This window comes from Glycine max, chromosome 4 (assembly GCF_000004515.6).
Source record: "Glycine max cultivar Williams 82 chromosome 4, Glycine_max_v4.0, whole genome shotgun sequence".
Taxonomy (NCBI): domain Eukaryota; kingdom Viridiplantae; phylum Streptophyta; class Magnoliopsida; order Fabales; family Fabaceae; genus Glycine; species Glycine max.
The window spans coordinates 85,108-107,030 of NC_016091.4; the positions used below are offsets into that span (position 1 = coordinate 85,108).

Below are 21,923 nucleotides of genomic sequence, written 5' to 3' on the forward strand. Positions count from 1 at the left end.
ACAATCATTAGGTCATGATACAAAATAATATATGATTAAAATTACAATATTTAAAAATTTAAATTAAAATCTAATATAGACATTAAATTTCTAAAAGATTCGTTAAACAAATCACATCTTAAATTATCTCAATTATCGTTTATCCATTACCATCGCACCACTTCTACTGTTGTTGTTGCTGCTGTCAGTAGAGGCAGTGACGACAACAACAACTGTCAGGACGATAAAGGTGGTGGTAGTTGACAATGATGATGGTAACAACAATAATTATAATGGTGATCTTGGTGCTTGAATTCATAGTCATAACGATCATGATGATAAGTTATTTGAGATAGTGATAATTGAGATTTTCATAGACTTGTTTGTTGTTTTGATTAATTATTTAAAAATTTGATGATATATTAGATTTTAATTTAAAATTTTAAATATTTTAACTTCAATAATTTATTATTTTTAATTTTGATTCGATAATTATTATTAATTATTCTGATATAAGATAATATTTTCTTTAAGACTTGTACTCTTTCTATATATGATACATCTGAGTGTGCCTCTAGATTTTGAAGGAAAAATTGATTAACAAATAGAATGAAAAAATATAACTAAAATACCCTTATTTAATATTTAACTATAATTTAAATATGATTATTATGTGTAAAGTATACGTATAAAAGATTAAAGAGTTACCATATATAAATATATATTTTTTGCAGATAATTAATAAAAATAATAGATATGACTTTTAAATCATTATTATAAAGTTAATAAAATTTTCATATTTAATATTTTGTAACTAAATAGTAATATAAAATTTCTTTACACCATAAATATATTTATTATTGACTCAAAATTAAAATAAAACCACGAAAGAAGATTGGAAGGTTCCTTTGGGTCTCCTCCTTGACTTGATTTTCCTCTATTCTCATTCTTAATTTGAATTATACATATTAACAATGTAGAGTAGGAGACGAGGATCCACAAAAGATAGATTTGACATAACAAATAAATTAAGTAATGATAAATATTCCTTTCAATGGCAAGGCAATATGTCTGACTAACAGGAAACCAAATGAAAACGGAACTTGGAGTATGCCGGCAGTTAGTGTGGACAGGATCTGATCAAGGCATGCTTGCAAGATAGGCGCTCCTAATGTTTAGATTCTCACATCCAATTTAATCATAGATACAGTCACGCTTTGCTTTGGATTTTCTGTATCTTTTAATAGGGATGTTTTCCGCAAATTATTTTCCCCTTCATGATTATTTATTATTATAATAAAAATAACTATAAAATATAAATTATATATATTTTTTAAAATATTCATATGACCACCATCTACTTTTAATCTTAAATATATTATTTATATTTATAATTATTATTTTTCATAATAAAAAGTTCTTACATAGAGATGGAGATTTTAGTTTATTGTGACAAAAGAGAACAATACATATAATTAATTATCTGATCATTGACTAACTTTTACTCTTGACCATACATATATAATTGTATAATTCAAATTTATAATTTTTATTTATTACACCAAGAAGAGTTCTCATATTCTACGTTTTTTTTATATATATAAAAAACATGTCAAATGAAAATTATTCTTATTGTGAGAAGTGAGAAATACAAAATAAATAAGATCCAAAAAATTGATATATAACTAAGTTTCTTAAGTATTTTGTTTTAAAAAATTAATATTGGACCATCAGTTAATGAATATTTTTTATTCACATAAAAAAAATGAGAAATACAAATCTAGATTAAAATCATATCTGAACGATGAATATTAAAAGAAAAATATACATAATTTTTTTAAATTGTTATGTATCACTAACTAATTTTTAATCTTGATCATTCATAAAGTTATATCTTCAAACACCCATGTCTTACTATAAGAACATTTATCACTTTATGTCCTTACATATAAAGAATGTATTAAATGAAAACTCTTATTATGAAAAATAAAAATTATTAGATTATATTTAAACATTCAATATATATATATATATATATATATGACGATGTAATAACTAACTTTTCTTTGCCAATAGTAAATGCAACCAAAAAAAATACTAAATGCAAATAGAAAGGGGTCCACGGTGGATACTCATGAATCTGAATTACGTCTGCAATAAAAATTAATAATTTTCATTTGTATTTGTAAAGAAAATCAGGTTTACATGCACGCACAATATTCTTCTGGCCAATTATTAGAATTATTTTATGATTTTAATGTCTATATATTTTTAATATAAAATACCTAATAATAAATTATCGTTTAAATTATTTTAAAATAATTATTTTAAATATTAATAAATTTATTAATAAATTTATAATGTATGATTAGTTGTAATTAGATGATTATTTAAAGTAATTTTTCATTATTAGTGCATAATTTTTTTATTTTATTTCAAAAAATATTTTCCCTATTTCCAGAGTTTTTATTCAGCAAAAGAAAATTCCAGAGATTTTTTTAACATTATTTTCCAAAATTGATGTATGCCAGACACTTGGAACTTTTTTCAACGAATCACTGGGAAGTGGGAACAATTAAATACAATCGTGTATTTTACGTCTCTTTTAAGCCAGGCAATGCATATTACAGTATATAGGCTAGTGCATCCTGTACTTTCATTGCAATTCTCCATTTCAAAAAGTCCTTAGAATGTAAATATTTATTTTGGGAAGTTTTTTGAAATATAATTGGAAGTGTAAAATGCGTAGTGAAAGTATAGGAAACAAATACCCATTATATAATAATTTTCCTTTTGTTTAAAAGCTATTTTGAAATAAATTGATCAAAATGATGAAAATTGCATGATAAAACTAAAAAGCCTTCTCAGACCGTTCAGCTGAGAATGACAAGTATTTATACTTTTCGGATTGTGAATCGTCTTGGTCAAAATGATCAAGACAAGAATTTGATATAGCTGTTCAAGTAGGTCCTTTTACAAACCTAATCCTAATAAACGTAGTTGCGTAATCCTTATGCAGAAATCTATTTATTAAAAGTGGCTGATATTTTTATTATTTGTAATTGTTGAAATATCAAACTTTTAATAAATAATATATTTTTTTAAATTATTATTTTTACAAATAAAATTAAAATTATTTTTTAAATGATAATAACCTTTGTTATTAGCCTAATAATAATAAATACACAATTAGTTTTATACCATTTTACATTGATCATAACATTAACCATTATAATAATAACAAGCCTTAATCATTATAATAAATACAACTAATTAACCCTAACCATTATCATAATAATAACATATACAAGTAATTTTACAATAAGCAACCTAAAAATATACTCTAGATCCATCCCGACCAATTGCCAACATCAAGAGCGAGATTCTATATCTTTTATTGGCTTATTGCACGCAACTACAAGTCTACAGCCTAATAAACATCAGCCTCCCTTTGCACGCGAAAGAGATACCATACACCTTTCCTCTTGAAAAAGGCATAACTCGTTATAAAACAATTATAAACAAATAAAATCTTGAAAATTTTCAGTAACATATTTTTAACACAATTTTTTTTAAACACATCCTGTAGTATTAGTAAAAGAAATTTTAAAATTGAAAATTTAAGTAGTTGTCACTTTACATTTAACTAGCAAGATACTTGTGCATTCACATGGATTATTCTTATTGTGACGCATGTTTAAAATACAATTGTTCATAAAATTAGATATTTTCATTGGACTAAACATAGTTCAGCTAATAAATCTCTCAAAAATGGAAAAAGATTGAGAGAGTATTCAAGGAGAAAAAATATTTTAATTATAATTACACAAATATTTAATTTAAAATATTTATAACATTATATGAGAAATTTATTATGTATAGAAAAATGAAATAAATTTAACTTTTATTAAATTTATATATTTTAAAATTTTAAATATGAAATGATAAAATAATTTAATTTTTTACAGTTATATTGTAAATAAAAAATTATAAATTTTATAATGTTATAATTGATAACAAATATTTTAAAATGTATAAATTAATTAAATTAGACGAAAATTATTGAAATTGATATTGCAAAATAAATCATCATTTTAAGCTCAAATAGATAATTATATTTTATTACTTAAGATGTATTATTATAGGTGTTTAGTATTATCATCATTTCATGAGAAAAAAATGTATTAAGTTGATATCTATTAAATTGTCTAATATATTAGTTTATAACAATATGTTATTATAATTAAAAGATAATCAAAATATTATTTAGTAATAAATATATTGATTAATTAAATTTAATTATTGTGTATTATAAAAAATATTATTTTAGAACAAATATATTAATTATTTAAATTAAAATTATTGTGTAGTATAAAAATATTATTTTCTAACAAATATATTAATTAATTATATTTAAATTAATATTTAGTATAAAAAATTTAACTTCATTGTATAAATATTATTTATAATATACTCATCTATAAAATTATTTAAAATTATTTTATACCATTTTTTAGTAAAAATAAAGTTTATAAGATTTATCTCCTCTAAATAAAATAAGACATCTCATGTGAATAATACTTGTGATCCATTAAATAAACTAAAAGTATTTTAATTATAATTACACAAATATTTAATTTAAAATATTTATAACATTATATGAGAAATTTATTATGTATAGAAAAATGAAATAAATTTAACTTTTATTAAATTTATATATTTTAAAATTTTAAATATGAAATGATAAAATAATTTAATTTTTTACAGTTATATTGTAAATAAAAAATTATAAATTTTATAATGTTATAATTGATAACAAATATTTTAAAATGTATAAATTAATTAAATTAGACGAAAATTATTGAAATTGATATTGCAAAATAAATCATCATTTTAAGCTCAAATAGATAATTATATTTTATTACTTAAGATGTATTATTATAGGTGTTTAGTATTATCATCATTTCATGAGAAAAAAATGTATTAAGTTGATATCTATTAAATTGTCTAATATATTAGTTATAACAATATGTTATTATAATTAAAAGATAATCAAAATATTATTTAGTAATAAATATATTGATTAATTAAATTTAAATTATTGTGTATTATAAAAATATTATTTTAGAACAAATATATTAATTATTTAAATTAAAATTATTGTGTAGTATAAAAATATTATTTTCTAACAAATATATTAATTAATTATATTTAAATTAATATTTAGTATAAAAATTTAACTTCATTGTATAAATATTATTTATAATATACTCATCTATAAAATTATTTAAAATTATTTTATACCATTTTTTAGTAAAAATAAAGTTTATAAGATTTATCTCCTCTAAATAAAATAAGACATCTCATGTGAATAATACTTGTGATCCATTAAATAAACTAAAAGTAATTTAATTATTATTATATTATTAATAAAGTAATTTAAAACTATCTTGTAATGAAAATATATATTATAAATTAGTTTTAATTTTTATTTGATATTCACGTAAAAAATATCATTGTTATATAAATATTAACCAACCAAATTTTAGTATATGTAGTTATTAAACATAGAGTCAAAATAATATTTTATAAAAAATATATTAACTAATTAGATCTAAATTAATGTTTAGTATAAAAAATTCAACTTCATGACATAAATATTATTCAACAAAAATATTATTTTATAAATTTATTTTAACTTATATTAAATGACTTATTATAAAAAGACTATAGGATTTAAAAGTAAAAGAAAAGTTTAGTCTTAATGAAATTGTGTTAAATATTTAGAGAAAGAGATTGTTAATTGAACTGAAAGCAAGATTGTCTCCTCTAATTGATACTTATTATTTTTATCATTAAAAAAATTAAAATTAACTTAATTTATGACATTACTTATCAATTATTTAACATAAAGTCAAAATATTATTTTGCAGTAAATATATTAACTAATTATATTTAAATTAATTTTTAGGAAAAAAAATATAATTAATATGATAACTTAATATATTTATTATGTATTTAAGTAAAAAAAATGAACATTATTAGATAAATATTAATCAACCCAATTTTAGTATATAAAATTATTAAACATAGAGCCAAAATAATATTTAATAAATATATCCACTATTTAGATTTTAATTAATGTTCAATTTAAAAATTTGAACTTCATAATATAATTATTATTCTTATAAAAAGATAAAAATTTAAAAGAAAGAAAAATATAATAAAAACAAAAGAAAAAAATATAAGAATGTAAAAATAAAAAATATATAAAAACAAAGAAATAAGAGAGAAGGATAAAAAATATAGAGAGAGAGAAAAAAAAAGGAAAGATGGTGCAGGAGAGAGAAATGAAAAAAAAAAGAAAAGAAAAGAAAAGAAAAGAAGAAGAAGGAAACAGGAGAGGGGAGAGAAAAAAACAAGAAAAAGAAAGGGAAATTGAAGGGAGCGGACTGCGGGAGAGGGAAAAAAAATGGAGACAGGAATGGGAAGTTAGGGAGAGGGAGCATGGGAGAGTGAGGGTGTGACAGGTAGACTTAGGGGTTTATAAGTATCTCTTAATAATTTTATAATTTTTAATAAATTTAAACCAATAATTAAATATATCAAAAATATATCATTAATAATTCTCTAAAATTACATAGGAACTGAAATCATAATTTATAATATTTATAGTGACTAAAATTATAATCCTATAAATTATAATAAACCCTTATATTATGAATTTGAATTCTCAAAATGATAAATATAACAACATTTTTTTATTATAATCTCTCTCATATAATACATAATTTTTCAATTTATTTATTATTTATAATTTTTAAAATTTTCAAATTATTAACTATTTTAAAATTTTCTTTAGAGATTAATATTTCTTGTTTTTCTTAAATCTTAACTTTAATTACTTTTATTTTTATGCTATGTTCTTACTCATATCTCAGTTTCTTTTTTTTACTTCCATATCTCAGTTACTTAGTCTTGTATACTTCTAATTTCATTCATTTTTTTATTATAAAAAAACACTATTTTTATCTTAAATTTAAGCTACTTATTTATTACGACATGTTATGCATGTCCTCTCATAATTATAAATATTTGTATTCCAATTTATATTTTTTATTTTTATTTCAATTAAACAATACATTGACAATAAAATAATATTTATCAATTAGTTAGTTTCTCGTTAAAAAAATTAGCAATTAGTTTATATAATTTTCAAAATATATAGTTTAAAACATAAGTTAGACAGAAGAAAAAAGTTGTTTAAAAAAACTTCTTTATGAATATCACTAATTACAACCATTGAATTATATGATATTATTTTTTTTGGTTATAAGTTATCACATGTATTTCCAATCTACTTAATTAATAATGAATCTACTCGCAATGCTTGGTTACCATTAATCCAAGAAAATTTTGTATATGAGAATTAAACATAGATTTTGCCATTAAAAATATTTGACTACCACTCATTCAAAAAAAGTTTGCACGAGAATCAAACACATATTTTTTTTATTAAATAGATTATTCTAACTCACGTGAACGCAACAAGATTTTATACGACTGCGTTAACCCTTTAGGTTTCACATGATACCATCTTGTTGATCACAAATGTCAAATTTTAAATGAATTAAACGTTCATAAATATAAAATCTTATAGTCAGTATTTGCTTTTATTTTAAAAAGTATAATATTTTGAGATCATACAAACTAATACAATATATCTCATGTCTAGTATGGATATTAGGTTTACAATTTACACTTCTTTAATATTATTATGAAATTTAATATATTTATTTTTTGTTTTATAATTTTACAAAGATGTGTTAGTAAAGATGTATTTAAATATACAGATTTGACTTAAAATTAGTATTTTGCTAGACAAAAATGCCCAAAACAACAACCCGTTAGATACTTTCTGTTCTACTTCTAACCTTACAAAATATTAGCATCAAGTTAACAAAAAAGCAAGTATTTCGTGCCAAAAGAAAATATATAAAAATAAAAATACGATTGAAATGAGCCAACCTAACCTATAACTTTTTAATTCCCCTTGCAATAATTGTTTACTTACGCAAGATCTGAACGTGGATATCGCTGGCATTCAAGCGCTAAGCCTAACATCATTTTAAGAAAACAGAGAATGTTAACTTCTGATTATCTGCAACTGCAATGCAAGGATGAGCACAAGGTGTCCAAACTGTAATCGCCGTTTTTTGATTTTCGTGAACAAGGAGGTGCTAGATACTTTCTTAGTAAACTAAGCACAATAATCAAAATGTTTTCTCTGTCTGAGGAAATTTACAGCAGCCCAAATGGGGAAGATCATGATAATGTCTTCAACTTGTCTGAACATTCGTCATAATCTGCGGGTGCTTTGAAGTTTTTCACTGATTTACCCAAGACATTTAAAACAGCAACACGCTGCAATTCTTTAGCTGTCGTCATGGTAAATATGTGACAAAAAAATTATCAGCTTCTTGTTTTCTCAAAATATACGTGTTTGCTAAAACTAAAACACAAATTGTTGCTGAAAATATTTTCATAGATATAGATGCATGTACGCAGGTTGGGGATGCTGACAGCTACAATTCTAACAAAATGTAAATATATCATTTCCATATTCCCCCATACAGACTCGTGACGATAAGGATGATATGCCAATTGTAGTGTTGAAGCTCTTTCTTTTTTTTTTTTTTATAAAAAAAACATGAATATGAGAAAAGAAAAAAAATGTTAAAGTTCTGACGGTATAAAATATAGCTGGAAGCAAGATAGGGAGGAGAAGAATAAACTATAAAGCATTAAGTTAATAGAGATAACAAACTGATAAGCGTAAACAAGTAATGGAATGTATCAACTCTAACTCATGATGATAAGAAAGGAAACATGCACAACAACAATTTCATTACCTTCCTCTAATGAAAGCTGAATTGATCTCTTCTCTAACTCAACAGCATGTTTGCTAAGTTCAACTGAGGACAGGGAGTGAAGCACTGCCAAAGGATGATATCAGCTATATAAAATATCAAGAATTTCATAAGAAAGCATTTGAAGGATTATTTTATGGTTCCTGGACATACTTTGGATATATTCCTCTCGATCTGATTGGTCCAATTTCCTCAAAAACATCTGCAATTGTTGGTATCGCTCGTCCCAGTGCAAATTTTTTAATCCCTTTGGATTACCAATAGTAGTTGGGCCAGAAGAAGCTGTCACATAATTGGACTCAACTGGTGCTAATTTCTTGGCAGATTTCCCAAGAGAAATAGGAACTGAAGGCTTTCCAGATGAGTTCATTGAAGAAGCCATAGGAAAAGGTGCAAATGCTGGGAAGCAAGAAGCCTTAGGTTCCTTTAACTGAGGTGGCTCCTTTATCTGAGATTTTGGTTGAGCAGTCTCCTCTTCACAACAAAGTTGCCTAGAATGTGAACAATAAGCATTAATACTTGGATTTTCATAAGCAATGCCCTTGCTCAATTCTGCTTCTGATTTTCTACGGACATACACAAGATGTCCATTTGCAGCATTATTGCTTGGAGATTGTTGGAGCTGGTGATTCAATGGGTAGTCAGACAAGGGTCTCTTGGTGCCAGAAACTCTATTAGAATCAGTACCAGGATCCTTATCCTTTAAAAATGAAGAGCTTCCAACAGAGGTTGGCACCATGATTTTATTATCATTTTGCAGATCTCTCAATGCTGTCTTCACAGCAACAGTCAGTTGTTTATCACGATTAGGCAAGTCCATTTTACAATTGCCCAGACTATACTCACAAAATTTAGAATCTATACCTTGTTGAATCATCTCCAGCTGTCCTGAAAAACATGATATTAGGTTGCAAAGGAAACATGATGTTTCTGGAAACAAGTCCCCATTTGTCAATTTTCAAGATAAACCACATGCTCTGCAATCGTCAAACAAGGAGTCACCTAACTTGTACTCTAGATATTGATGTTCAGGCATCAAGTCTGAATATCATATGTATGAGTAAAGAAAGGCTTAAGGTTTTTTAAGTCACTAAATGTCTAAATTTGATGAACACCAGAACCGGTGTTGACAGGGAAATCGTTTGATGATGAAGAGAGAGACAAGAGGATGAAACTTGAGACTACTGAAATCAGAAAGGAAAAAATTTATCTGGTGTTAAATTATGAAGAAAGAGGGGACACAACAGAGATCAGATCAATCTTTTGAAAACTCTACAGCGGATGCCCCTATGGACATTGCTCAAGATGAATGGTACAGCTCTTATAACAGTTTGAAATTTGGAGATTGGATGTAAAAGAGAAAAGGAAAAATACCCCACTAGTAGGTCTTTGGATCATTGTTATATAAAATTAACCTTATACTCCTATTTATTCTAATATAGGACATGTACAAGTGTAATACAAACCTGTTGTCACACTTCAACCTAATGGAGTGGGTGAAATAGAGCATGGGCACTTCATGGGCCCAAACTCGTATCATTTCATAATTCATATGAAAGTTCTTAAATATTTTTGGGAGGATGCTGTCACTACATACACTGTATTTCTGTACTTCTGTTTTCTTTCCAGCTAGACATATCTTCCCAATCTCCCTTGGAAATTGGAACATTTGGTTGCACATCCCCCCAGTTTTCCATTTTCAAAAGTGTTATTCTCCCGATATAGGTTGGCAGCTTCTGTTTTTATACAAAGCTATCTTCAAGTCTGCATACAAGTCATTTCTAATGATAATAAATTTCTCTTTCATACAATCCCCTTTAATATCCAAGTTTCCTTCTGGTTTTTTCCAGGGGACAATTATTTCAGATAGGCAAACAAGGCCTAAATCTACTGCGGAAAAAAGTTCCTCTAAAGTGAATTGTCTCTGAATTGATCAAGTGAGGGTGTATCCACCCTTGACTTTTAATGTGTTAAAAGTAGGATGCACTTTAATTTAATGTAAAAGAAGGGTTAATACAATCTTAACTTGCTACTTTAGAGGAGCCTTGTCCTTCAACTATATCTCTCTAGTTTGAAGCCAAGAGCAAATGGAAGTTTTGTTTTTCTTCTGTGATTATTAAAACTGATGTTCCATGTGTGTTTCATTTACTCACTTAATTGAGGGATACATGTACCCTTTATCTTAAAAGAAAAAATTGAGCATATATGATGTACGTTAGTGATAGGGATGTGGGTATTATAGGGTGCCTAAGTCTTGCATCGAATAGTATAGGATGCTCAATTAAGTACCTAAGTGAATTTGATCTCCCCTTTTACAGCTAGCTTTTAAGAGAGGGTTCCCCAAGTGCTTGGGTGCATATCAATTCCTATCAGAGCTGATTGCCGACGTCTTAGAAAGTGCTACCTATGAAGGAACTGACTAGAAAGGAGGAGTGAAGCATTTGTAGAGTGCAGCCACTAGGACATCAACTCTCAAGGGTGGTACCATGATAGGGACTTGTGTATTATGGGGTGCCTAAGCCCCACATCAAGTAGTATGATAGGATGCTTGGTGGAGTACTTAAGTGGCTTGGTTGTTCCCTCTTGTCAACTAACTTTTAAGGGAGGGTTCTCCAAGTGCTTGAGCGCTTATCAATTAGCTCTAGCAAACAAAAGCTAAGAATTGTTGTGATAAAATAAATAGGAGGATGGACCTACTGTAATTGGAAGATAAAGAACTAATTTATTTTCTTATTTGTGTTGGTCTGAAATTGATATTGTTTACACTCACAAGTTACTGTACAGATTTTCTTCTTCTTTCAAGCTAACAAATTTCGGCATAGTTGGTCATCATGTTTCTTCCTTTTGTGTATCTTATTATCAAACTGTTTTATATAGTGATTGATTGGAGGGAATCGGAGGGAAGGGGAGGGATTTTTTTGAGCTTTTGTTGTTTGGTTCAATTTTTAGGATGGGAGGGGAGCAAAATCCCTCATCTAATTTTTTCTCCCCTCCAATATTGGGGGGATTTGGAGGGGACTGAGGAGGGGAAGGGAATTTAAAACATTTAAACTGAAATGACTAAAATATGTATGTTTTAAAATTTAAAATTATAAGGATACAAAAGTAAATTTATTTTTAGAACCCCTCCCCTCGCCTCCTCTCCTCTCAACCAAATATATTGTCTAACCGAAATCCCTCCCCTCCCTTCCCTTCCCCTCCTTTGAGCCAAACAGTTTATTAATGTAAGAGTTAATATCACTAAAAAAAGTCAGAATTATTGGAGTGCTAGCAAGGCACTCAAAAATACACGTCTTCTAACACTCTCTATAATTGATTAAAATTTATTGAAAACTACAAAATCATAAGACTCTTTAAATGAAAGATGTGACCCACACAATTTAGTGAATTCTAATAAATTTTGGCCAATAGTAGATAATGTTCAAAGGAGTGTGTAGCTAAAATTTCTCTGAGTAAATATGCATTTGCTTTATTAAAAATAAAAGTAATCATGAAAATTCCCCACACTTCTAAGGAGTAGATGCATGCTAGTTTTAGATTAACAGAATCCAAAATAGCAATCCAGAAGTAGACCAATCATACTGCTCAGACAAAGTAACCAGGCATGGGGAATAGGGAGATAAGCTCTGTATTCTGTAAACTATACAAGTCTCAAAAGATGATTACTAATGGGGTCAATTATAGTTAAATGTTGGGTTTCTGTTTGGGCTTATTGCATATATGATTACTATTTATGCCAGCTATAGTTGTTTTTATTTAGGGTTCCTGCGCCATATGAACTATGAAGTGGTTTTTTTGGCTGCGACAGGAGTATTGAGATTTTATCTAATTTATTTATATTTTAACTTGTATGTTGCCTGGTTTGGCTGTGGAAACCCTAGGCCTACATCCCAAGAGCAGATCCATCCAATCAATACTGAGGAACCGAAGCTTAATCACGAAATCAAAATGCTTACAGTTTGAGGAATTTCTCCGATTAAACGCGCTCGATTCCCAGATAAAGCAAGCATTCATTGACATGTAATGTAATTTATTATTTCTATCCTGAGTATTATAGTGATTCTTTGTTACTTCCATCTATCTCCATAAAAATAGTAATAGTTTCTGTCAATGTTAAAGAGGAATCTCATCCCAATGTATCACCAAAAAACACATTTAGCCAAAAGCAATAGGAGTTTTTGAAGTAAAAAATGTTAAAGAGAGAGAGAGAGAGGACCTGAGAGAGAGAGGACCTGAGAGAGAGAGAGAAGTCTAGAACATGATCGGTGGAGGTGACTGTGACGGCGAGGATGAGCGAGGCGAGTGAACGGAAGGAAAAGTTTAGAGCGAGTTGACCTCCGTCACTGCTCCTCCCGTCCCATCAGTACTTCTACTTAAATATCCAATCAACATTATTTACCTATCTCCTAGTCCCAAATCAACAAGTTTTGGGTGGAAAACTTTAAGAAGATTCTTATAAAATAAAAGTCAAATTTTAAAATTACTATAGTTTTTGTTGCAGTTTCATTAACTATTAACATTGATCATGTAATTCATTCACCAAAAAAACACATTAATCATTTACTATTCTTCTTAATTTGAATACTATTTCTTTTTCCATTTTTTTTTTGGGCAGAGGACCTTCAATTAATCGATTGCATGAGAAAGAAAAACAAAACTTATTAAGAATACTATTGTATGGTCAGACCATATATACATGGAATAATGTAATGTAATAAATGAAAAGAATATTATCTAAATAAAGCCACACACGTGGGGAGATGATTTTTTTTTCTTCTTAAATGACACTCTACTTTAGATAAATATTAGTCTCAAGACTTTTAATTATAGGATATATTGTTGTCAATAAAAAAAAACACACACATTTGTTTATACTCATAATTCTTTTTTCTTTTTATACGTGGTTAAATTGAAATTTTATTCTTAACAAATAAAAATTATAATTGTGATCCTCCTTTAGTTTTTTATTTTAATTTTGGCCTTTTTTTTTATTAAAATTCAAATTTTAGTTCAGTTATCAATTTTGTATGTTTTTTATATTTTAATTAATTAAATGAGAGAACTTGAATAAATATGTTAAATTTAAGATTTAATTGGATGAATTTTAAAATAAATGTATGTAAAATAAAAAATATATCAAAATTATGAATTTTTAAAATGTAAAGACTATAATTGAAAGAGAAAAAAACAAGAATCTAAGAATTTAAGGGGAATCAAAATTACAATCTATCTTCAAATATATATATATATATATATAACTTGATAGCTTATAATTTCTTTTGGGTGTTTTGAAAAGCTCCAGTACAGTCCAGCTGTTTGTCTTCATTGTGATAGAGGTCTGGAGCAAACTTGGCATATCTTCTTCGGATGTGAGGTAGGTGAAAAATGTTGGCAACATGTTTTGAGGAGGCTTGTTTCTCGATCTTAACCTCCTCAAATGCTGACTCCCAGGCAATATTTGCGATGATTCTTTGGAGTCTCTGGAATTTCATCCATTATTACTAGAGCAGCAACTCATTTTCTCTAGCAATCGCATGATAGAAGAAGCTCAGAGTAACTTATCATGGAAGCTACCTCCAGCGGGTAACTTAAGTTTAATGTTAATGTTAGGTTGCATATGACAGAACAATTGATTAGCCATCGAGAGGATTTGTATTAGAAATAAAGTTGATACAAGTAATAAACATTATTCAAAAAGTGAGTTTTACTGATAACCAAATATTTAATATCATATTCTTTTCTAATTATTTGTGGTGAAATTATTTAGATTTAATATGTTTAAAGAAAAAAAAATAAGTAACTGAAGATAAATAATTAATGTGTTAAAATTAAGATAAAATTATTTAAATACTATTTAAGTTCCCTTCCTAATAAAAATAATTATTGAATAAATTTTACTGATCTCATAACTAAACTTTGGATCAGTCAAGTTCTTTTTTTCATTTTTTTTCTAATGAATTGAAGGATTAAAAAAAATCAAAAGAAAATAAAAAATATAATATATATATATATATATATATATATATATATATATATATATATATATCATAAAAACTAATCAATTAAGGAATTATCATTTTTAATTAAAAATAATAAATATGTTACTCAATTAAAAGTAGTCAATTTAAATAATTAAATTTTTATACAAATGTTAAAATATAAAAATTTATTTCTTTAACTTTCATAAACAATATTTAATTACAAAGGTCATTGTAAAAATACCAATAAAAGACATGAATTAAATATAAATTATAATTTAACTAATTATTATATTTGATGTCCAACAAAAAAAAACATGGTGCGTTGCACACAAAGACTAGTAAGTTACTAGAGGGAGCCCTTTCTTAAGCTTTTTGTCTTTTATCTTTCATTTTATAAAAGTAAGTTTTTTTGTTTTGTTTTAAGAGTTTTTTAAGCTTCAAAAATAAAAAAAATTAGTTTTGCAAAACAAAATTTGAAAAAAAAACAGCTTTTAATTAAGTTAGTACGATTAGATCCTTTTTATAACTTCAATAAAGTTTATTCACCAAATATTTTTTTCGAATCTCAACTCGACTTAAAATACTATTTTCTTAATTTTGTAATTTGAGTGTTTCATCGACTTCCTATTAAACAATCCACATATATATTGTGTGGCATCCATTTTTTAAAAAAAAACATTTATTTTACAAAATGAAAAAATATTTTTTATTTTTCATTACATGAAATAAAATGAAGTTAATGAAACGAGTAAACATTATAGTTAAAAAAGGTATTTTCATATATATATATATATATATATATATATATATATATATTATTCTTTAAATTTAAGATTTTTAAATTTTTTTAAATGAAAATACTTTTTGACATTTTTAAAATCAAAATTGTTAAATGTATTAATGACAAAATATAAGAATGTTTTAAAATGAGTAAATAATGTAGTAAAATAAAATTTTAATATTTTAGTATGTTTAGGATTTTGATTCTTTAAATTTAGTTTATATGTTAGATTTTTATTTTCTTATCTGTAGTTAAGTTTTTGACTTCTTAGTTTTAATAATACATTTATTAAATACCTTTTTGATTATTTATTGAATTATTTTTAATAAATATTGACATTAATGAATTCTATTCATATTTTTTTCTTTTATAAATACATTATTAAATAATAATATAGAAGTTGCTACCAAATAACTTGCATTTTATTTTATTTTTAAAGCTTGAACTTTAAAGTAGTTTTTAAGAAGAAAGAAGAAAGATTGGGCAAACTTAACAATGTTTGGTAAGTTTGAAATTTCAATAAGTAGCCGTTGTTGCGTTGGGCAACGGCTAGTCTGAATCACAAGTCGCACCACGACATCACCGTCTCAAATTCGCTTTTCGTCATTCCTTTTTATTTTCAGTGTTGGCTGTGCTGTCGCCTCCCCATATTCAGATTCATTTCAATTCTTCTTTTTTTTTTTTCTTTCTTCTTCTTCCTCCTATTCGGATTCGCGTAAGGGTCCTCTTCTATCTTGATTTTTGTTATCGATCTTGGTTTTTTCTTTTCCCCAGTTTTCTGATTTGTTCATGGTTGGACAGCACATACAGATGGAGGGCTCAAAGGAAAACTGTGTGCCTCGGATTCCGCTCATACCCTCTTCAAATCTTCAAGGTTGGTTTGTTATTTGTTGTTCTTTTCATTTTAATATTTAATCGGAGGTTTGATTTCCCCGTTCATTGAAGAAGGTCCAAGAATGAAGCCTCTCCTCCATCACCGGCTGCCTCTCGGCAACATCAGTCAGAATGTTAATATGCCTCATTCTCAAGTCAACAAACTAGATCTTTCCCGGTACCAACAATTTTCAAACCAATCTCCTTTCTTATATTTTACAATTCATAATATTTATATTCATCCTTTTTTTTTATTATTTCTTTGATGATTCAGCAAGTGTACGGCTCACACAATTCAGCACCACTTCCCTCAAGTACTCTCTCCTTATACCACATGTGGATTTTGATTTTTTTGTTTACTCTCTCTTTGTATTGAAATAAACACTGATTGTGCTGTTATGTTAGGAAACTAAGAAACAGAACCTGTTGGCCCCGAACCCGAGTTGCAAGTTAGATTGTGATATCGTAGATATTGATGATGACGATGGGGATGGCAGTGACGATGCCGTTCCAGTATTTGTCAAGCACACTGAAGCCATGCTTGATGAAATTGACAAGATAGTAAGTGTTTTCAACAACTCATCATGATTTTCGTTTTTTGGCACAACATCATAATGTGGTGTGCCGTGCAGGAGGAAGTTGAAATGGAAGATGTGGAGGAGGAACCTGTTTTGGACATCGATGCCTGTGATAGGAAAGATCCACTTGCAGTGGTTGAGTACATAGATGATATATACAGTTTCTACAAGGACATTGAGGTAACAATTCAATTTCTGCTCAGACGCTGCTGCATCATCAACAGCCTATTTTTGATTTTCTCAGCTGTCTTAGATTGCTCCTACATCAGATGGGAAAATGTAAAATAAAAAGGGATTAATCACACCTTTTGGGCCTCGTTTTGATCTGTTAATTAACTGATTGAAAAATCTGGTGTTGCATGATGTTGACCCATCAGTTCTTTTGCAGAATTCGAGCTGTGTCTCTCCAAATTACATGACTAGTCAACTTGACATTAATGAGAGGATGAGGGCAATTCTTATTGACTGGCTTATTGAGGTACATAATCTATGTCTCATGTCCAAGTGAATGTGGCAAGTCTGATTGTAATGAAATTCCTTTTTTTAAGTGTTGAAATTGAGCCTCTCAAACTTAGTCGCATCATCTAACAGGTTCACTACAAATTTGAGCTTTTGGAGGAGACGTTGTTCCTTACTGTCAATCTCATAGACAGGTTCTTGGAGCGTCAGGCAGTGATCAGAAATAAACTTCAGTTAGTTGGTGTCACAGCTATGCTAATAGCTTGTAAGTATGAGGAGGTCACAGTTCCTACCGTTGAGGATTTTATTCTGATAACAGACAAGGCATATACAAGAAATGAGGTTTTAGATATGGTAAGTCGGTTTTGTGCATTATCGTTCTTTTTTTTTTCCTTCCCTTCAATTTCGAGAAGTGCATCTAATCAAACATGTGCCAATAGGAGAAATTAATGATGAACATCTTGCAATTCAAGCTGTCTATGCCTACTCCATACATGTTCATGAGAAGATTTCTCAAGGCAGCTCATTCTGATAAAAAGGTCAGTAATGTACCTCTGATTTGCAAAGATTATTATAACACTAAAGTAACTAACAAGTACAGGATTCGTGAAACTGTGCCAGCTGGAGCTCTTGTCCTTCTTCTTGGTCGAGCTTTGCTTGGTAGAATGCAAAATGCTGAAGTTTTCACCATCTTTGCTGGCTGCTGCTGCCATTTACACAGCTCAATGTAGTCTGTACCAGTTTAAGCAATGGACTAAGACCACCGAGTGGTACACTGATTACTCAGAAGAGAAGCTTCTGTGAGTTGTTTTTGCAATGTCTTGTTGAATTGATGACATATATAGTAATCAGTTTCTTTGAGTTGTTTTTGAAATGTCTTGTTGAATTTTCTCGAGTGACCTAAATATTCTTTCTGCGTGCTGTCAGCGAATGCTCAAGGCTGATGGTTACTTTCCATCAGAAAGCTGGATCAGGGAAACTCACCGGTGTATATAGAAAGTACAATACATGGAAGTATGGCTGTGCCGCGAAAATAGAACCAGCCCTGTTTCTACTGGATAATTAAGGGAATGCAAGTAAACTTCTAGTTTCTAATGCATTGCTTTGGTTGTTTTGAGAGTTTGCTTGTGCTAGAAGTTTGTTTTGAGAGCTTCAGAGACCTATCAACAGAAGTTGGCCTTTACTCTTTCAGTAACGTGTGTCTTTTTCTTTACACTCAATCTTGGCTTTCAGGATTGTATGGACAAAGTGAATTAGCACATAAATTGCTTTTACTAATCACTGAAAGATACAGTTAGTCATATGGTTCTTGAATTAACGAAATTGTACATGTTATTCTTCAATACGTCTACATTCCCTAATGACAAAATAATGATTACGGTAATATAAGGATAGACAAGATAAAAAGAGTAGGTTAAGAATAGGAACGGATAGGAAAGGTTTGTGGTGCGCACCCAAACCAAGGGATGGAAATTATGCATTTATGATTCCTCAATATTTTCAAATTACTCTCTTTTTGTCCCTTTTTTAACTAATTCACACCATAAGAAAATTCGTACCCTAATAAAAGTAATTAATTTAATTAATTGTATTAAAATTGTCAATAATGTGTATTGTTCTTTCAAAAGTATTCTTAATTTTTGAAATTAATTGTCTCTTTCCATTTAATTAAGGTTATTCAGTAAAAAATAAAATAATTAATGCATCTAAAAATTAAAAAAATAAATCTTATAAAAAAGATAAATAATTTTCTGAAAAGAGAATAATAAATAGGGTGGGAGGGAATAGTCCCTTAAGGGGGGTATATGTATGTGGTTAGGATGACATTGATAGAGGAAAAATGAGTGCATGCACAAGTAAATTAGCACAAAAATATTAATTGAAAGGTATATTGTTAGACACAACTCTTGAGTGATGATAATTGTATTTTATTCGTCACAACTCTTGAATGATGATAATTGTATTTTATTCTTCAATATGTGGTTTTCACTCCCAAATGGTTACCATAAAATTATAAGGATAGATAAGATAAAATAGGTAGGTTAAGAGTAAGAATGAATTGGAAAGGTTTATGTGTGTGCATGCACACCAAAGGATGAAAATTTGTGCATTGATGAGCAAAATACTCAAATTATGGTCAATTGGTCATCGGTCACTAAAGGGTATTAGGATAAAATGGATATGTTTTGTTCTATTATTTGTTATTTTATAATGTTCTAATGAATGTTTGTTTTCTTTTTTATTATTAGTTAATAGAATATTTTTTATTATTAGGAAGAATAAATAGAATTGATAATAAAAAAAATCAATCATTTTTATAAGGTAAATAGAAAGGTAATTTTTTTATTCTGTGTGGTTGTTTATTGTTTGTTACGGGTCTGTCATAGGATAAAACTTTGTAAATCAAAAAATAAAACAAGTAGGATAATAAATAAAAATATGAAAAATATTTCTTTTGTTGTTACGGGTTTGTCATAAGATAAAACAAGTAGGATTCTCTAAAAAATAGATAAAATAAGTAAAATTATATGTTATGACTTAATCCTATGAAATTGACTTATAAGGTAAAAGTTATTCTTTTATATACACAAACTTGATCATATCACTCACCAATGTGAAATTTTCAATAAAGATGATCGTCATAAGTCTTCAAATTACACCTATGATCCCTAAATATGATCATAGATCGTCAAATTAATCCCTTAAAGAAGTCCATTTATGATTATGATAAGGGGAAAATTGAATAGAATATGAAATATTTTTTTTTGTTTGTGCACCAAGAATATTGCTTAGTTGAGACAATTCAAGACTAATTTTCAATACATAAGATCACTAAAGTGAGTTTTGTTGCCTCTCTTAACAAAACTAGGAAAAAATTGGAATCCTCAAATCTATGATTTTGGGAAAACATTAGACTAAATTCATGCCTAATTTGAGTCAATCTACTTTTTTGCTTATGAACAATAGGTGTTCAGATATATTCCATCCAATCTTCACTTACAAACCTCAAACAACTTTCTTTCCATTAATTAGTTAAGGTTCTATTTGTTTTAAAATCAAATAAAATTATTTTTAAAACAATTAAATTTTAACTGTTGATAGTACAATTCAATACCAAAACAGAAAGAGTCTACTAATGAAAGTAGCCAACCACAACATGGTGTTGGGATGAATAACAATAAAGAAATCAAACATTACCTAAGAATCCGATTCCTCTTTTGAAACAATGTAGAAGTCCTAAAGTACTAAACCGATCCTGGGTTCTTGTTTATTTGCCCTTATTGCTCCCAAAACTAGCTGAATATCATTACATGATTATATCCAACTTGAGGCATAAGGGCATCTCCAATAGGTGATCCCATTTTGGATTCCTAATCACCTTTTCGGTGAATCTCACAATGCCACATTATTCTTAGGATCTTCTAAATTTTTTACTTCAATAATAGATCTCATTTTAAGATCTTAAACCATTTTTTTAGATCCCATAAGAGATCCATCTTTTAATATTTATCTATAAATTATTTTAAAATAATTAATTATATATTTTTTAATTTCAAAAAATTTATAAGAGAGAGAGTGTATGAGACAGTGGGTTCTAGTTGCATACTGGGATTCAATCTGTGCACGATACAATCCCACTACATTTTCTTTTTTCTTTTTTTTCCCTCTTTCTTTCCCCATCCAGATTCTCCTTTCTCCTTTCTTCCCCCCAAACCCTACCTCTTATGTCCCCTCTCTTCTTTCTTCTTTTCTCTCTTCAGCCCCGACCCCACCTCCTTTGCCCCCTCTCCTCCCGCTCCCTATTTTCTTTCTTCCCCCCTCCCAACCTTCTTCGCCCTGGATCCGGGCCCTATGGTCATGTGAGCCTCCAATTTGGCCACCATGACCGTTACTGCCCACCGCCGATCTGGTCTCCATCCCTCTTTTGTAATTATTTTATTTTTATTATTTGTTTAAAATTATATTGTTATGTTATTGTACTAGATTGTGGTGTGTTGTTAGTGTTATCTGTTCTTCTTCTTCTTTTTCTTTCCTGCAAAAATCAATTAGGACTTATGAAAGAGACACTAAAAAATGATTTTTTTTTTAATAAGTGCAGATCTTCAGTGTTCTTCTACTCGAATCAAACCTCCAGCATGGAAATCTTAAGGGGATCTCCAGCAACTGGATTTTGAAAGAACAGATCTTCAACTTAAGATCCTTCTCCAAGATCTCCTATTGGAAACTGCCTAAAAACATTTTGTATCAAATTTGCGGAGAAATGAGAATCAGGATATACATCAAATTTTATCTCCAACAAATAACTGGCTCTAAAACTCTAGGAATCAACTTCACAAGTTAT

General features: G+C 28.0%; 2 protein-coding genes and 1 long non-coding RNA gene across 10 annotated transcripts; 2 read left to right on the plus strand and 1 right to left on the minus strand.

Moving 5' to 3' along the window:
- Positions 1–7,953: 7,953 nt before the first annotated feature.
- LOC100802245 (uncharacterized) lies at positions 7,954–13,366 on the minus strand. Of its 7 annotated transcripts, none has more exons than XM_026128141.2 (5): positions 13,142–13,318; positions 9,774–9,886; positions 9,063–9,400; positions 8,892–8,975; positions 7,954–8,417 (listed from the first exon to the last, which is right to left on the minus strand). In XM_026128141.2, exons 2-5 carry the CDS (start codon positions 9,881–9,883, stop codon positions 8,305–8,307), a joined length of 645 nt encoding a protein of 214 aa, XP_025983926.1. In that variant the 5' UTR covers positions 9,884–9,886; positions 13,142–13,318; the 3' UTR covers positions 7,954–8,304. The 7 variants fall into 7 exon arrangements, with proteins under 7 accessions (XP_025983926.1, XP_025983925.1, XP_003523998.1 ...); XM_026128140.2 differs by having other exon boundaries at positions 13,126–13,318; XM_003523950.5 differs by having other exon boundaries at positions 9,063–9,797; positions 13,126–13,366.
- Positions 13,367–16,187: 2,821 nt separating this feature from the next.
- On the plus strand, positions 16,188–18,899 carry LOC100819848 (G2/mitotic-specific cyclin-2). 2 transcript variants are annotated; one of them, XM_003523962.5, is made up of 11 exons: positions 16,188–16,386; positions 16,473–16,545; positions 16,617–16,722; positions 16,819–16,858; positions 16,950–17,105; positions 17,177–17,302; positions 17,511–17,600; positions 17,714–17,935; positions 18,022–18,120; positions 18,203–18,381; positions 18,509–18,899. In XM_003523962.5, exons 2-11 carry the CDS (start codon positions 16,482–16,484, stop codon positions 18,645–18,647), a joined length of 1,221 nt encoding a protein of 406 aa, XP_003524010.1. In that variant the 5' UTR covers positions 16,188–16,386; positions 16,473–16,481; the 3' UTR covers positions 18,648–18,899. The 2 variants fall into 2 exon arrangements, with proteins under 2 accessions (XP_003524010.1, XP_040870646.1); XM_041014712.1 differs by having other exon boundaries at positions 16,193–16,386; positions 16,620–16,722.
- A 2,205-nt stretch (positions 18,900–21,104) lies between these two features.
- On the plus strand, positions 21,105–21,866 carry LOC106798356 (uncharacterized). Its single transcript, XR_005891059.1, has 2 exons — positions 21,105–21,508; positions 21,681–21,866. It is a non-coding gene; the product is annotated as an uncharacterized lncRNA (long non-coding RNA).
- The last annotated feature ends 57 nt before the right edge of the window (positions 21,867–21,923 follow it).

Coding starts and splice junctions, on each gene's coding strand:
- LOC100802245 (XM_003523950.5), bottom strand. CDS start 9,786: ATGATTCAACAAGGTATAGATTCTAAATTTTGTGAGTATAGTCTGGGC. Junction 8,976..9,062: donor TCGAGAGGAATATATCCAAA/GTATGTCCAGGA, acceptor ATCCTTTGGCAG/TGCTTCACTCCCTGTCCTCA. Junction 8,418..8,891: donor TCAGCTTTCATTAGAGGAAG/GTAATGAAATTG, acceptor CCATGACGACAG/CTAAAGAATTGCAGCGTGTT.
- LOC100819848 (XM_003523962.5), top strand. CDS start 16,482: ATGGAGGGCTCAAAGGAAAACTGTGTGCCTCGGATTCCGCTCATACCC. Junction 16,859..16,949: donor TTCAGCACCACTTCCCTCAA/GTACTCTCTCCT, acceptor CTGTTATGTTAG/GAAACTAAGAAACAGAACCT. Junction 18,382..18,508: donor TACTCAGAAGAGAAGCTTCT/GTGAGTTGTTTT, acceptor GCGTGCTGTCAG/CGAATGCTCAAGGCTGATGG.